Genomic DNA, 15,404 nt, shown 5'->3' on the forward strand with positions numbered 1-15,404 from the left:
CCGTGACCCCATCGCGTCCAGGGCCTCCCCCTCCACCCCCGACCCCCGTTTTCCTCTCTCCCGCGGCACCGAACGCTCGTCGGGAGCCTCAGGCTCTTTGCACGAATGGCTCCCGCGTTCTCCCCGCAAATCTGCATCCGCCCCCTCCTCTCACTCACCTGCACCTTCACCTTCACCTTCACCTTCACCTGCACCTGCACCTGCACCTGCACCTCCTCCCGAGGCTTCGGGCAGCGACCAAAGCCGCCCCAGATGCTCCCCTTGCAACACCCCGTCTCCAGGGCGGCGTGACCCCAGACTCCGCCCCGTTCTCATCCCATCCACCCCCGGCCGCTGGGCAGAACCGGAAACAGCGGCGGACTGAGCGCCGGGGCGGCCCGTAGCCGCGGAGCCGAGCGGAACCGGAACCGGCCGGACCCGCCGACGCGCCCTCCGCCCGAGCGCCTCGCATCGCCGGTGAGTGGGCTGCTCTGCGGGGGGCGCCGCGGGAGGGTCGGATGGGAGGCCGTCCGGGGGGAGCCGGTGGGGGTCCCGCTCCCCGCCCCTCCCGCGCCCCGCCCCCTGCAGCCGGGGCTGCGACCTGGAGGCCCCTCCGCCGCCCTTTAAAGCACCGGGACCGGGTGACACCGCCGCCCCGTGCGCTCGGGCCACCGGTGACGCGGCCGCGGGGCTGGGAGCGCGACGGGGGCGCCTGCGAGGCGCGCGGGGTCGGGGTCGGGGTCGGGGTCGGGGTCCGGGACCGGGCGGGCGGGAGGGGGTGCCAGGTCCGGGCTCCCCCGCGGGCGGCGGCTTCCTCCGGGCTCCGGTGACCTGTGACCGGTCAGGTGCTCCGGGCGGGTCCGGACTCCGGAAACTCGACTTTCCTTCCTCTTTTCATTCTTAAGTCTTAGCCTTCCCTCCAGATACTGAGTGTACCCGCGGGTCCTTTTTAAAAATTGGGGTGACATCCCCGCTCTTACCACTCGCTGGAAGCCCTGGCCGCCGCGATCAGACAGGAAGAGGGACGGGCATCCACCCGGGAAAGGAGGAAGGGAAACTGTTATTCGCAGGTGACAGGATATGTTCCTAGAAAGCCCAAAGCCTCCACCAGAAAACTACGAGACTCCAATGCGTTTGGCAGCTCAGCGGGTCACAGAATCAACACCCCAAAAGCGGTGGCTTTTTAAAAAATAAACCAATAATGAATTCTCGGAAAGAGAAACTAAACAATCCCATTTACTATTGCAACAACAACAACATTAAGGAACTTAGGAATAAACTTAACCACCTAACCGGTTTGGCTCAGTGGATAGAGCCTCGGCCTGCGGACTCAAGGGTCCCAGGTTCGATTCCGGTCAAGGGCGTGTACTGTGGTTGCGGGCACATCCCCAGTAGGAGGTGTGCAGGAGGCAGCTGATCGATGTTTCTAACTCTCTATCCCTCTCCCTTCCTCTCTGTAAAAAAAAAAAAAAAATCAATAAAATATATATCTTAAAAAAAAAATAAAGAGAAACTAAACAATCCCATTTACTACTGCAACAACAACAACAACAACAACAAAAATTAAGGAACTTAGGAATAAACTTAACCAAGACGGTAAAAGATCTGTACTCGGAAAACTACAGGATGCTGAAAAAAGAGATAGAGGAAGATAAACACTAATGGAAGAATATACCGTGTTCATGGATTGGTAAAATTCACATCATTAAAATGCCCATACTCCCAAAGCAATCTGCAGATTCAATACAATCCCCGTGAAAATACCAACAGCATATTTCACACATCTAGAACAAATCCTCCAAAAATTTATATGGAACAAAAAAAAGAACCCCAAACGGCCGCAGCAATCCTGAGAAAGAAGAACAAAGTTGGAGGAATCACAATACCAGATCTCAAGTTACGCTACAAAGCCACTGTAATCAAGACAGCCTGGTACTGGCACGCGAATAGGCAGATAGATCAATGGAACAGAACAGAGACCCCAGAAACCGACCCAAGCCATTACACTCAATATTTGACAAAGGAGGCAAGAGCATACAGTGGCGTCAAGACAGTCTCTTCAATAAATGGTGTTGGGAAAACTGGACAGATACATGCAAAAAAATGAAACTAGACCATCAACTTACACCATACACAAGAATAACCTCAAAATGGTTAAAAAACTTAATGTAAGTCATGAAACCATAAAAATCCTAGAAGAAACCATAGGCAGCAGAATCTCAGATATCTCTCGTAGCAATATATTTACGGATACATCTCCTACGGCAGTGATGGCAAACCTATGACACGCGTGTCAGAGGTGACACGCGAACTCATTTTTTTGGTTGATTTTTCTTTGTTAAATGGCATTTAAATATATAAAATAAATATAAAAAATTTAAGTCTTTGTTTTACTATGGTTGCAAATATCAAAACATTTCTATATGAGACACGGCACCAGAGTTAAGTTAGGGTTTTTCAAAATGCTGACACGCCGAGCTCAAAAGGTTCACCATCACCGTCCTAGGGCAAAGGTAACTAGAGAGAAAATAAATGGGACTACATCAAAATAAAAGGCTTCTGCACAGCAAAAGAAACCATCAACAAAATGAAAAGGGAGCCCACTGTATGGGAGGACATATTTGGCAACGATACATCTGATAAAGGGTTAATATCCAAAATATACAGGGAACTCATACAACTTGACAAAAGGAAGACAATGCCATTAAAAAATGGGCAAAGGACCTATATAGACACTTCTCCACAGTGAACACACAGATGGCTAAGAGACATATGAAAAAATGCTCAAAGTCACTGATCATCAGAGAGGTGCAAATTAAAATGACAATGACGTATCACCTCAGACCTGGATGTCTGAGATTTTGCTACCAATAGAAGTATACTCGGTGAGAATTGGGGTCAGATCTTTGACTATAATAGCATCCTGTTATTTGGCAAATACTAGTGAAATAATTTCTAACTTACCTTTAAGAATAATTATGATATAAAGAAAAGTGATGCATTTTTTCCCCTCTGTTTTGATTTTGCACAGGGCAACTGCCTCCGTTTCAATCGAGGAAACCTTTCAATGAAACTTGCTTAAAATCTGAGCTCGCACACAGAAGAGAGACTGCAATCAACGCTGAAGTGGAAGGGAAAGATGCTGTCCTTGAACAACCTACAGAATGTCATCTACAACCCGGTAACCGAGTCCTCTGCAGTCACCTTCTACCTTTGGCAGGATTGAGAGCAAACCCAGGGCTGCCGTGACTGCGTAGCTGTTTGAAAACAGTGCAGGCCACTTGGAAAATTTTACTTGTGATAAAAATGTGGTGCTTAACAATGTAGACTTTCCGCTTCTTGTAAAAGCGTATTTGTGCAAATTCTTTTCCCCAGATAATCCCCTATGTTGGGACCATCCCTGAGCAGTTGGAGCCTGGAACTTTGATTGTGATCCGTGGGCATGTTCCCGGGGACTCGGACAGGTAAGATCGTTGCATTCGATGTAGAAGAACATGAAGAAACTGCCTTCTTGTGACAATAACATACCGTGGGAGAGACATTAAGGTACTTGAGGCTGATTTTTGCTTCCATCAGTATCCTGACCCAGATGCTGAGATTGAAATGAGTGACTGAAATAGACGTTATTTGGGCTTTTTATTTTATTGCTCTAAGTCTGATCTCATTGTAAAGAACTAGAGGCCTGGTGCATGGATTTGTGCACTGGTGGGGTCCCTCAGTCTTGCCTGCGCCCTCCTGTAATCTAGGACCCCTTGGGGGATGTCAGACCGCCGGTTTCAGTCCGATCCCCGCAGGCCAGGCCTCTAGTATGCATATAAGATCTTTGGTTAATCTCGTCCCACCCTCCCCCCACCCCCCTTCCCTCTGAGATTCATCAGTCTGTTCCATGTTTCCATGCCTGTGTGTTGAGCGTCTGCCCCCTGGTGGTCAGTGTGTGTCATAGATAACGGTCGCTTAGGCTTTTATATAGAGAGATTGGATGTATGGTTAGTGAGGGGAACTGTGGTCAGATGACAGGGACAGAGTCCAGTTGCAGGGTCACCCCCATAGCTTCTCCTAAGGCCTGTTTGGGTAGTTTTCATCGGATGCGCTGGGTACACACTGTGGACAAGGCTGTATCTGTTAGAGTTGGGCTTAGGTCAGTGGCTGCCGCCCACATGACAGTGGCTTAAAGGAAAGAGTCGGGTCTGGAGGAGACAGCCCAGGCGCTTAAGGCAGTGCTGCCAACACTTAGAGAAGCAGGGCTCCCCTCTGGCATCCGCTCTGCTGTCCCAGGTGAAGGCCCCTTTCCCATGATTCTTGGCGCTAGAACTGTAGCCTCACATCGTGCGTTGGGTAGCTGGGTGGGCGCATGTGCTGTTTGTGGGGAAGGCCAGGGGATGGACTAGGGAGGCCGGAGAATAGAGGCTCCCTCTGGACAGACGGGGCCCAGCCCCAGCTCCCGGGTCCGTTACTAAGGCCTGGTTAGGCCTTGTGGGTGAATGCGGAGAGGGTCCGCCATGTGTTCCTCCGCCTGGAGTCCCTGCTGCGGGCCCCCTCTCCGTGCGGCCTCCCTCTCCCGGTGCTCAGGTGCCGTCTCTCCTCCCAGGTTCCAGGTGGACCTGCAGAGCGGCAGCAGCGTGAACCCGCGAGCGGACGTGGTCTTCCACTTCAACCCCCGTTTCAAAAGGACCAACTGCATCGTGTGCAACACTCTGAAAAACGAGAAATGGGGGCGGGAGGAGATCACCTACGACATGCCTTTCAGGAAGGAGAAGTCCTTCGAGATCGTGATGATGGTGCTGAAAGACAAATTCCAGGTGGCGTTGGGAGGCTAAAAGCTGGACCTCACTCCTGAGCGCGCGCAGGACGCTTTCCCAGTAGGGAGCTCGCCCTTCCGTTTCTCAAATCCAGAGAGTCTGGCTGGATGACTGTGCTCAGTGTAGGGGCCAGGCGGGAGCCACGGCTCCTTCCAGCTCATGTTTCTCCTCGCCAGGCGGAGCTCAGTTCTGAATTGGCCCTGCCCTGTATTCTTTGTGGGTCAGTAGTTACAGCCATGACCCAAGCTGGGGGACTAATGACAGGTGCGAATGTAGAAGCCAGGATCCCAGTGTGAAGTCGGGTCCTGTCGCAAGGGGGTTCTTTAGGGTCGTGGGATTTCAGATGCAGAGATCTCAGAATCTGGCTGCCATGAGCATCTCCTCTCGGCCTGTGGGACGGAGAACGTGGTCCCACGGCCCTCCCCCTGCTCGCCTTCACGCGCCATGGAGAGAAGACTCCCATGCCTGGTGGGGTCCTTCCTGGCCCCAGGGTCCGCCCCCATCCAGGACATCGCCCCTAAGTCTCCTGAACTCCATGCACCCTCCCTCCTCCGGCCTTTGGGCCCTTGTTCTTACCGTGCTTTGGTTTCATCCTGTGTTTATTTTGCCCGCCTCTAGGGTTTTAAGGTCCTTTTGCTTAGGGACCATCCGTATTCTGGCAGTGTTTTCCCAATATTCCCGACACAGTAGCTGCACTGGGAGGGAGAGAGGGAGGGAGAAGGAGCTGCGTGCGCTGGCACCTGTTGTGTCAGGCTGAGCTGGGACCCACAGCAGGGCCTCGTCCCCTCAGACGGCAGCCCTGTGGGGAGAGCGTTGCCTGCTTGCAAATAGCGATCCCAGAGAAGCTGGGAACTTGCCCAGGGTCATTCCTTCACCAAGTGCAGCAAAGGCAGGCTGAGCGCCTGCCCCCTGCACTGTGGGCTCTTGGAGGGGGGCACACTTGAGGGGTGGATCTCTCCTGGGCTCAAGCCTCCCGGGCATCCAGGGCCTCTGAATCCTGGAGGTCTCATCTACGCACAGATACGTACATGCAGACCCACGTCTGTGCACGCGTGCACGACTGGTGTGCAGAGAAGGACAGACTTAGGGCTTTAACGAGCTCAGGAAGCCAGGAGAAGATAAACCCTCCTGGTGGCGTGATGCCGCCAGTCAGTCCGGGCAGACACAGTGGGTCCCTGTGGGAAAGGGATCAACTTAAAACTCAACCCAAGTAGCCCTAACCAGTTTGGCTCAGTGGATAGAGCGTCGGCCTGCGGACTCAAGGGTCCCAGGTTCGATCCCGGCCAAGGGCATGTACCTGGGTTGTGGGCACATCCCCAGTAGGGAGTATGCAGGAGACAGCTGATCGATGTTTCTCTCTCTCATCGATGTTTCTAACTCTCTATCCCTCTCCCTTCCTCTCTGTAAAAAATCAATAAAATATATTAAAAAAAAAACTCAACCCCAAGTAAACAGATTTCAGTTTGTGTAAATCTGTAAGATGAACTTACTGTCGGTAAACCGTGCCCACGCAGGTGGCTGTCAATGGGAAACACACGCTGCTCTACGCCCACAGGATCAGCCCCGAGAAGATCGACACCCTGGGCATCTACGGCAAAGTGAGCATCCACTCGGTGGGCTTCAGCTTCAGCTCGGTGAGTGCCCTTCCCCGACGCTGCCTGCCGAGATGAAGGAAACCCCTTCCGTCAACGCCTGGACCCCCCCATGCTATTGCCGTCTGCAGGCCTCCAATCTAGGGCAGTTCCAACAAAAAGCCCTTTTTAGCCGCTGGGGCTGTTCCCTTGACCCAGGAATACGGGGGAGTCTCCCCGAGATGTTTCCTGGAGGTGGCCTGTCTGAGCCAAGGGGTGTCTGCATTTTATGTTGTGGTTGAAAGTGCTAACTTGCCCTCCCAAAATACTAAGGCAGAATTCTCAAGCATATTTAAAAAAAAAAATAAAGTGTATGGATTTGAGAGAGGGAGGAAGGGAGAGGGCGATAGGGACATTTATGTTGATCGATCGCTGCCTCCTGCATGCCCCCCCGCCAGGAATCGAATCCGCAACCCCTCATGTGCCCTGACCGGGAATCAGACCAACAACCTCTTGGTGCACGGGTCACCGCTCAGCCACTGAGCCCCACTGCCCGGGCTGTAATTCTTATTGTTATGTCAAGCAGATTGCACTTGGAATTGGATGGATGCTAAAGATCAGTCTTATCTCTTCTTCAGGATTTAAGGAGCGCCCAGGCATCCACTCTGGAAGTGGCAGTTCTAAATGGAGAAGATGTAAGTGTCAAGTCTTTGAATGAACCACCAGTTTATTTTTATTTATTTTTCTTAAGTATATTTTATTGATTTTTTACAGAGAGGAAGGGAGAGAGATAGTTAGAAACATTGATGAGAGAGAGAAACATCGATCAGCTACCTCCTGCACACTCCCCACTGGGGATGTGCCCGCAACCAAGGTAGATGCCCTTGACCGGAATTGAACCTGGGACCCTTGAGTCCACAGGCAGACGCTCTATCCACTGAGCCAGACCGGTTAGGGCTGAACCACCAGTTTAAAACGGGGAGGGGGTACAGGATTCCGATTGTCCTTCCAGCCTGAGGAGCCCTGATGACTCCGGACCACACCACCATGGAGCTCTTGTTGCCTGGGGATCAGGCCCAGGGCCGAGCAGGCACTGTGGTCCCTGCCAGGCTGGCTCAGGACACTAGAGAGATCCAGTTACTCCTGTTACATACACAGCGCTGCGGTTCTTTCCTTCCAGGCGTCCTCATTCTGTCTCTCTCCCCCCGTAGGTACCCAGTGCCGGCATGTCGCAGTTTGTAAGTATCGTTGCCTGTTAGAATATGTAGAACATTCTGTAAGGCTGCCTAGTGAGCGAGTGGTGTGGTGTCAGTGTTGGAAGACAGCGCCGTGCATCCCAGCCCTCACTGCGGCCCTGTCTCCCCACAGCCTAGTAATAGAGGCGACACTGATAAAATCGTACCCAGAACTGTCTGCGCCAAGAACAAAGGTTCGACTGCCCATCACACTTTGACTTGCGCCAAAATACTACCTATCAACTGTTTGTCCAAGGTTTGAAGAGCCCCACTGTTTACTCCTGTAGGACGAGTTAAGTTTTCATTTGCTGATAAATGGGGCCTCGAGCCTCTGTGGAAGCCCAGAGCAGCCACCTGGCATTTGTGCGCTGTCCCCGGACGCCCTCCGGCCCCAGGCCCCTACGGAGCCATTAGTGTGATCCCCTCCCTGTAGCAGGAGCAGCGCTGCCGACCCCACCCACAGGCTCTTCAGCGGGAGCGTCACTCACTCAGGACAGCAGGTCCCACTCCAGGCCATCCTTTCACGAGTGTTTGCTGTGAGCCAGGCACAGTGGTTCCTGCTGGGGACCCGTCCGGGACCAGGGCAGGCACAGGCTGTGCCTTCACGGGGTTGACAGCCACAGCCTTTGAACACGTCCGTGTTCGGGCAGTTTTCCCACATGATGGCGTCCTGCAGGCCTCCCGGTGCCGACTGTGGTCTCTTTTCAGACTCTGCCTTTCGTGGCGAGGTTGAACTCCTCCATGGGCCCTGGACGGACCGTCGTCATTAAAGGAGAAGTCAACGCGAAGGCCAAAGGGTTGGTATCACTGAGTTAACAGTAATAGTGCAGCCGCCTTCCACGTGTGACAGTGCAACCCCCTCCCACGATTAACAGTGCAACCCTCTCCCACGTGTGACAGTGCAACCCCCTCCCACGTGTGACAGTGCAACCCCCTCCCACGTGTGACAGTGCAACCCTCTCCCACGTGTGACAGTGCACCCTCTCCCACATGTAATAGTGCAACCCCCTCCCACGTGTGACAGTGCAACCCTCTCCCACGATTAACAGTGCAACCCTCTTCCACGTGTGACAGTGCACCCTCTCCCACATGTAATAGTGCAACCCTCTCCCACGTGTGACAGTGCAACCCCCTCCCACGTGTCTCCTCTTGGCTCTCACCACGCAGCCGTCTTGTGAGATCCCAGTAGCGCTAGGGTGCCACTCCTCAGCTGAAAGGTGCGGGTAATACAGCAAGAGGAACTCAGGCTGCTCACTAGTTGGTGGCAGAACCAGGACTAAATCCTAATGTGTCCAGCCTCAGGGTAGAATCCAGGGCAGCCCTGTGAGGTCCTGTAGCTCTTGTTATGTAACTTGTAAAACGTCTGCTTTACGGACCTTCTCCTGAGACATTCAGATTCTGCAAGCTTGAAATGAGGCATTTCCTGGACAGAAGGACACTTCCAAGAACAGCACACACAGACATGAGAACCCCTTGACAGGACCCTGCCCCCGCCCCCCGCAGCGGAAGAAGTCGCTTGGCTTATCCTTCTAAACCCTCAGCTTCCTCCTAACCGGATCCATACCCTCAACATGGATTTTAAAGTGTTTTTTTCCATCTTCATTTTACAAATATCTATGGCATGCTAACTTGGAATGTAAAGTTTCATTTCACCGTCCGTGTTCCTGTGTCCATATGCATACTTATATTTTGTGTAGTTATAATCAGAGTTCAGTTCTGCTTGTTAAATTTCAGAAAGTGCACTACTCTCTTCTACTTGGCTGAATTTTTTTATTTTTATTTTTGTCTTAAAAGCTTTAATGTTGATCTGATATCAGGAAAATCAAAGGATATTGCTCTCCACTTGAACCCGCGCCTGAATAGTAAAGCATTTGTAAGGAATTCTTTCCTTCAAGAGTCCTGGGGAGAAGAAGAGAGAAATATTACCTGTTTCCCATTTAGTCCTGGGATGTACTTTGAGGTAAGATCATATTTGAAAACGGGATAGGGCAAAGAATCCTGGGAGCAGGGGTCGGACAGACGGTCGGTGCAGATCAAGCCCTACTGTGCACCTGTGTGTGTTTTATTTTGAGATTGTATTTTCAGTGTCCTATTTATAACATAGACAGTCAGTACAAATGGCAAGCCCAGTAGAATGGAATTATTAGACATTGGTTGTCATGTCAAAAATTGGATAGCCCCGTTAGTTAATAGCAGTTTTAGCAGGAACCTTGTCTCAGTCCTGGGGTGATATTTTTAAAGCCCGTGGATATGGAGACACGGGGGCCATGAAACTGCCTGCACTGCCATCGTCCCTGTTGGTCACACACAGCTTTGGGTGGCAGCCCTTTCTTCCAGGAAGCGAGTCCTGTTTGTACAAGAAACTCAGATTTTTAAACCAAGGGAAGCACTAACGTTGCGCGTCCTTTCCTTCCAGATGATAATTTACTGTGATGTTAAGGAGTTCAAGGTTGCGGTGAATGGCGTCCACAGCCTGGAGTACAAGCACAGGTTTAAAGAGCTCCCCAGCATCGACACCCTGGAGATCGACGGAGACATCCAGCTGCTGGAAGTAAGGAGCTGGTAGCTGACACGACCACCACAAAAACTGAAATACAGAATGGCTTCCGTGACACTGGCCTGGTTAAAATGCATCTCATGACCACACTACCTGTGTACATAGTTAAGATGAGCTTCCGCAGCGTTAGTCCTCCTGGTGTCCTCAGACCTGTCATGCAGGAGGCTCTGTCTAGCGCAGGAGGAGGAAGTTGGAGGCAGCAGCAGCTTATGCATTATTCAGGCCTCCTCCTCTCTCCCCACCCGCCTCTGGTTTATAACCCGCTTCTCAGTCACCAGGCACTGGTGAGGTGCCTGCTCTATACAGCAGCAAACATGCATCGAGCACTGCCTTCGCTAGCACTGGGCTGGGTTGGATGTACAGTGGTGCCCAAAACCATGTTCCTTAGGCTCTTCTTTGTCTGCCCTTGTGTCACTGCAGGTTAGATACACTCACCAGGGCCTTGGAATGACTCAGCTATTAAATCACCTAAGACATTAATTATAGAAAAGGCACTACTCCAGCCCCAGGGACCACATTCTTAAGGAGCCTTCTCTCATCCACGCAGCCGAGGAGTTGACAGCGACTTATATCTGGCAGTTCCCTTTAACATAATAAGCATCTAACTGTAAGCACCACCAAATCATTAACACTATGACATGAACATGGCACAGAGATTAAGGCAACAAAACGAAGCAAAAGCAACACAAACAAACGGTGTTGAAATGCACTTGATGTCAATCACAATACTTTTGTACCAGTAAGTGGTTATTGTAGAATATTTTTTTTTTTTTTATGAATTTAGGGTGAGTTAAAGGTCTGCACATACCTGTACAGAGAGTTTAAGGTAGAAGCGAGAGGAATTCAATTTGCAAATGTTTATGGGTCACAAAGCAAAGTTAAGAACTGATTTAATGTTTATGAAACAGGCCCTACCAGAAAGTGAAATAGACCAACGTAGAGAGGCAACATTAACACCTGTTGGCTGTCTGCATGCAAAGCGACAGCGCCTCTCTGCTCTTCCAAAGATTAGTCCATCACTAGGCTGAGATCAAACATTGTTCTATCTGAGTGATTAAATCAAACCTGTATCACCAAGTTAAGTGTTGCATTTCTGTAATTTTTCCTATGACTCTTTGAAACGAGTTGGCAGAATTCTTTGCAGAATTCTTACATGTCAGATCTTGTTTCAGGAAATTTAAGAGGCTTGCGAGTGGGGAGGTAAAAAGCTACATCAGCCAGATCATTTGTCTTATTAAATTGCTGAGCTGGATTCTGCCAGGATTTAGGAGTATTTTCATAACAGATATTCGTTATTTTTTAATACCAATATACTAAAAAGAATACTATTACCAACATATATATATTTTAAAGTACCCACTCAGTGTAGAAACTTCTAGCATTCTTTCCCTGTTTATTATGTCGAATCTTGCCAAACTCAAAAAACATTGATGGGGGCAGGAGGGCAAGAAGACTCTAGAATCCCAGCGTTATTTTTTTTCTTCCTGAAAGACTGCATGACTGAGATTTTCCTCTTAAGTCCAAAGGACTGAATACAAAATCTTAAGATGTTTTTGAAGTGAAGCTATTGGCATTTATGACTGAATCTTACTAAGACTTTGCTTGCTTGAAGAAAATATATGTATCTCTAAATTGCATGTCAGCCTTTTGCTTCTTTGTCACGACTGTCACTGTGACATCATAAGGATTAGAGAACTTCAAAAAAATCCGATTCTTTCTCATACAAGTGACTCTTGGTTACCACCAGTGGGAAAGTCCTCCTCCTACTCCTGGGGCGGGGGAGGAGGGGGGAGAGGTGGAGGAGCTTCTGGTTGGTGCATCTGTCAGGTGTAGCTGTTTCAGAAACAGCCTGTGGCCTCCACCCCCTCCGCCCGTGCAAAAGGCCGAAAGATAAAGGAGATAATCATTGTCCTGAGTGAAAAATGCATTCCAGAACTACTGCCCTCTATGGGCACACAAAAAAATGAAGGCTGAATGCTATCTACCCAAAATGAAAGTAGAAGTCCAAATGGCTTCACACAGTCAAAAGCATTCTTGCTGAAAGCCGAATAACTCACTTTCTTGAAGTGAAGAAAATGTGTTGCTTTGAGTGAATCTGACCTGGCTACCAGGTGCATAAGACAGTGCTTTACCGAAGAGCTAAGGGTTGCACCTGCAGTCCAGTGGGTACGGTCAGCTGGGGTGCGAGGATGAGACCTGCTGTACCAGCACAGTCAGGAAGGACTAATAAACGTGGAAACAACGCAGCCGCCTGTATCAAACCACCATGTGTCATTTACTCTTTGCAATTCTGTACAGATGGCAGGAGGGGTTGGATGGAGTACAAACCAGGGAGGAATCTTGTCAAGTCCACGTTGGTGTGAAGGCACCAAAACGAACATGGCACCAAACACCCCAAATAAAAATATAAAATATAAATCCGAACTCTGAACAGAGTGCGAACCCCTCCCCCGGTTAGAAGTAGCTCTGCAGCGGTTCCCCCAGGACGGCCTCCAGCTGCTGCACCGTCCGCTGGCACTGATGCTCCACCTCTTCACACTCATCTAGAAGTGAAAGGACACGGGTCAGCTTCCGGCCCCGGTTCCCACCGCCTCATCCAGGCGTCCCCCCGTCTCTGACCACCAGACAGCAGACGGGGACGCACATCAGAGATCCTGTGCCTTCCTCCCTGCCTGGGGTCTTAGGCCTGGGAGACAGAGGCCCCACAAGAAAATTCCCAATTCCTGGCGGTGCTGCGCTCCGGGCCGTAAGAACCAGGTGCATGGCCTTTGTGGAGATGAGCTGTGGATCACGAACGTGAAAGCGTGGCCTCCCTGCCTCCACCCCCCGCTTAGGGGGAAGCCCCACTGTCACTCCTTGGGCTGCGCTGTGCCTGGTGCTTCCTGGGCCCTGTGTCCACACGCACATGCCTGGCTCCCTCCCCACCCAGCTCCACTGTCACACGTGCTTTGTTAGTTCATCAAGTTACTTAATCCCTAAAGCCTCTAGTTCTTTGTGAAACGAGCACTGTAACGGCATCTACGTCCTGAGGACAATGAGGACCATGCCCAGCGTGGAGTGGACGCTGGTCGCTGTGAACAGGAAGCTGTCCTAGGCTGCCGCAATGCCCTAGACATCGTGCTACAATAGGCTACATCTGTAGCCAAAATACACGTGTGAGGGAAAGGCCAAGGAAAGGCCATCTCCCAATCTCTTCCCGCCACCCCACTCAAAACAGGAACCCGGCCTCCCAGGTCCCCAGTCGAGCCAAGGCTACCCCACTGCACCCACATTTGCTTTTTCATTGGAAATTACCTTCCATCAATTCAGCTAAGAAAGGAATGGACTCTGGTAGCAAGACGATGTAATTCTCCTTCAGTGTCTCCGCCAGTGCGAGCACGGTAATGAGGGCAGCAAATCGAACCTGAAGGGACCAAAAGCAAAGGTTGGTAAAAACTAGTATCTTAAAAACGAAATGTTCTTTAATATGAGTTTATTTCACTTTATGTCCATTCAGCTTCCACCTAGGATGCCAGGTTACTGAACAGTTTGGGATGTTTGTCATACAGGCGACCTGAACTGTGTTCCGCACTCTGACCCCCATGTCAGTGGGTGTCACTAGCTGCAGTGTCACTAGCTGCTATACCTACCTTCCATTTCCCACAGACCCCTCGGCCTGAGATACACTCTTACCCAAAGGAAAGTCTGTGCACAAGCTCAGAGCATTGGTCTCTGGAAACAGAGACACCTAAGAGGTGTTTAAATTAAAAAGCACAAGGAATCACTTCACGTCTTCTCAAGTTTTAAAAGTGCAGAAGTATTAAAAGTATTTGAGCCGAAACCGGTTTGGCTCAGTGGATAGAGCGTCGGCCTGCGGACTGAAGGGTCCCGGGTTCGATTCCGGTCAAGGGCATGTACTTGGGTTGCGGGCACATCCCCAGTGGGAGATGTGCAGGAGGCAGCTGATCGATGTTTCTCTCTCATCGATGTTTCTAACTATCTCTCTCCCTTCCTCTCTGTAAAAAATCAATAAAATATATAAAAAGAAATTTATTAAAAAAGAAAAAGTATTTGAGTGTTCGTGCCACACACACACTATAGGGGTCGGGGAGGACTGCTGTTATTTATAAATAACCCGGAAGTAAAACCCCAAAACGCAGGCACAAACTTGTGTCCGGCACAGCCTGCCCGCTGGTGCTAGAAGATGAGCAGCCGTGCTCGTCCCGCTAGTTACCACGGTCGCACAGCCGTGACCGCGCGATAGCTGTTTGGGCTACACGGTGAGAACACCGGGCACAGTGCTGGCCCCAGGGCTGCCACCGCGGCTCCTGACCTTGGGCGAGGCGTCTCTCGTCTTCAGCAGGACCTGGTAGTTCAGGGGCTTCCAGAGGGAGTCGTCGGCCATGGCCACCGAGAACTGGGCGATGCAGGGGACGAGGTGCCGCGTCACCCGCTCCTGGAACCTCTCTTCTCCTCCCAGCCGGTTCTCCAGCTGAGGAGAGAGAAGGACTGTGAGCGCCAGGGCTCAGCCTGTCTGTGAAAATACCCAACGTATAAATAATATTCTACTGTCCTCATGACGGCTCAACACCGGGTGCTGTTACAAATTAAAAGCTTAACCATTAGACCAGCGGTCGCCAGCCTTTTGGACCTCTCAGAACACCAGTGGTCCGCGGACCACCGGTTGGCGACTGCTGCATTAGACCTTATATTGTGCCTTTCGTGTGAAAAATTCAAAAGCAGAGCTCAGTAAAACCACCAATGAAGATAAGATAAATCCACAAAAAGTGAGAAGTTAAAAGATGGCCTGACTTGGTTACCTGGTCCACCAGAGGCATCATCAGGGCTTCTGCTCTCTCCTTACTTAGAAAGTGCTGGGTGTCAAACAGGAAGATTTTATGTAAACAGTTCAAGATAAACTGTAAGAGCAAGCAGCACTTTTCAGGGTCATTTTCAGAGTCAAAAAACGCTTCATCTGTAAGAGGGGGAAGAGTAAAAATGAAAACAAGGTCACAATTGAATCTCCAACGTTTACATTCAAATCACTATTGACAGAACTACAATCAAGAGGGCATTTCCTCCTCCATCTAGAGAGCAAGCTCAGGATGAGGGTGGCACAGTGGGTGGGCTCTCGGGTAAGTGATTCCTCCTTTCAGTTAACTCATGACCCTTTTCATGACGCGAAAGCAGACACTTCAGGGCCTGACCACCGACTACAGCATGAAACACCCACCCTTTAGACTTACTGAACTTCCCGAGCTTGTGCAAGGCACACTGAGCAAGG

General features: G+C 50.6%; 2 protein-coding genes across 4 annotated transcripts in view; one reads left to right on the plus strand and one right to left on the minus strand.

Moving 5' to 3' along the window:
- Positions 1 to 322: 322 nt before the first annotated feature.
- On the plus strand, positions 323 to 11,778 carry LGALS8 (galectin 8). 2 transcript variants are annotated; one of them, XM_059677384.1, is made up of 11 exons: positions 325 to 456; positions 3,011 to 3,160; positions 3,355 to 3,443; positions 4,568 to 4,778; positions 6,293 to 6,412; positions 6,988 to 7,044; positions 7,561 to 7,587; positions 7,718 to 7,840; positions 8,293 to 8,381; positions 9,379 to 9,544; positions 10,001 to 11,778. In XM_059677384.1, the coding sequence occupies exons 2-11, from the start codon at positions 3,119 to 3,121 to the stop codon at positions 10,148 to 10,150; spliced, it is 1,074 nt and encodes a 357-aa protein (XP_059533367.1). In that variant the 5' UTR covers positions 325 to 456; positions 3,011 to 3,118; the 3' UTR covers positions 10,151 to 11,778. The 2 variants fall into 2 exon arrangements, with proteins under 2 accessions (XP_059533368.1, XP_059533367.1); XM_059677385.1 differs by lacking the exon at positions 7,718 to 7,840 and having other exon boundaries at positions 323 to 456.
- Positions 11,779 to 12,395: 617 nt separating this feature from the next.
- HEATR1 (HEAT repeat containing 1) overlaps positions 12,396 to 15,404 on the minus strand; it is a 33,394-nt gene continuing 30,385 nt past the window's right edge. For both annotated transcript variants that reach the window (XM_059677381.1, XM_059677383.1), the window contains 4 exons: positions 14,941 to 15,095; positions 14,454 to 14,612; positions 13,436 to 13,544; positions 12,396 to 12,684 (listed from right to left, as the gene is read on the minus strand). In XM_059677381.1, the coding sequence (XP_059533364.1) occupies positions 12,596 to 12,684; positions 13,436 to 13,544; positions 14,454 to 14,612; positions 14,941 to 15,095 (512 nt within the window). In that variant the 3' untranslated portion in view covers positions 12,396 to 12,595. The remainder of the gene's footprint in view (positions 12,685 to 13,435; positions 13,545 to 14,453; positions 14,613 to 14,940; positions 15,096 to 15,404) is intronic.

The sequence above is a fragment of the Myotis daubentonii genome, chromosome 20 (genome assembly GCF_963259705.1).
Source record: "Myotis daubentonii chromosome 20, mMyoDau2.1, whole genome shotgun sequence".
NCBI classification, from domain to species: Eukaryota; Metazoa; Chordata; class Mammalia; order Chiroptera; family Vespertilionidae; genus Myotis; species Myotis daubentonii.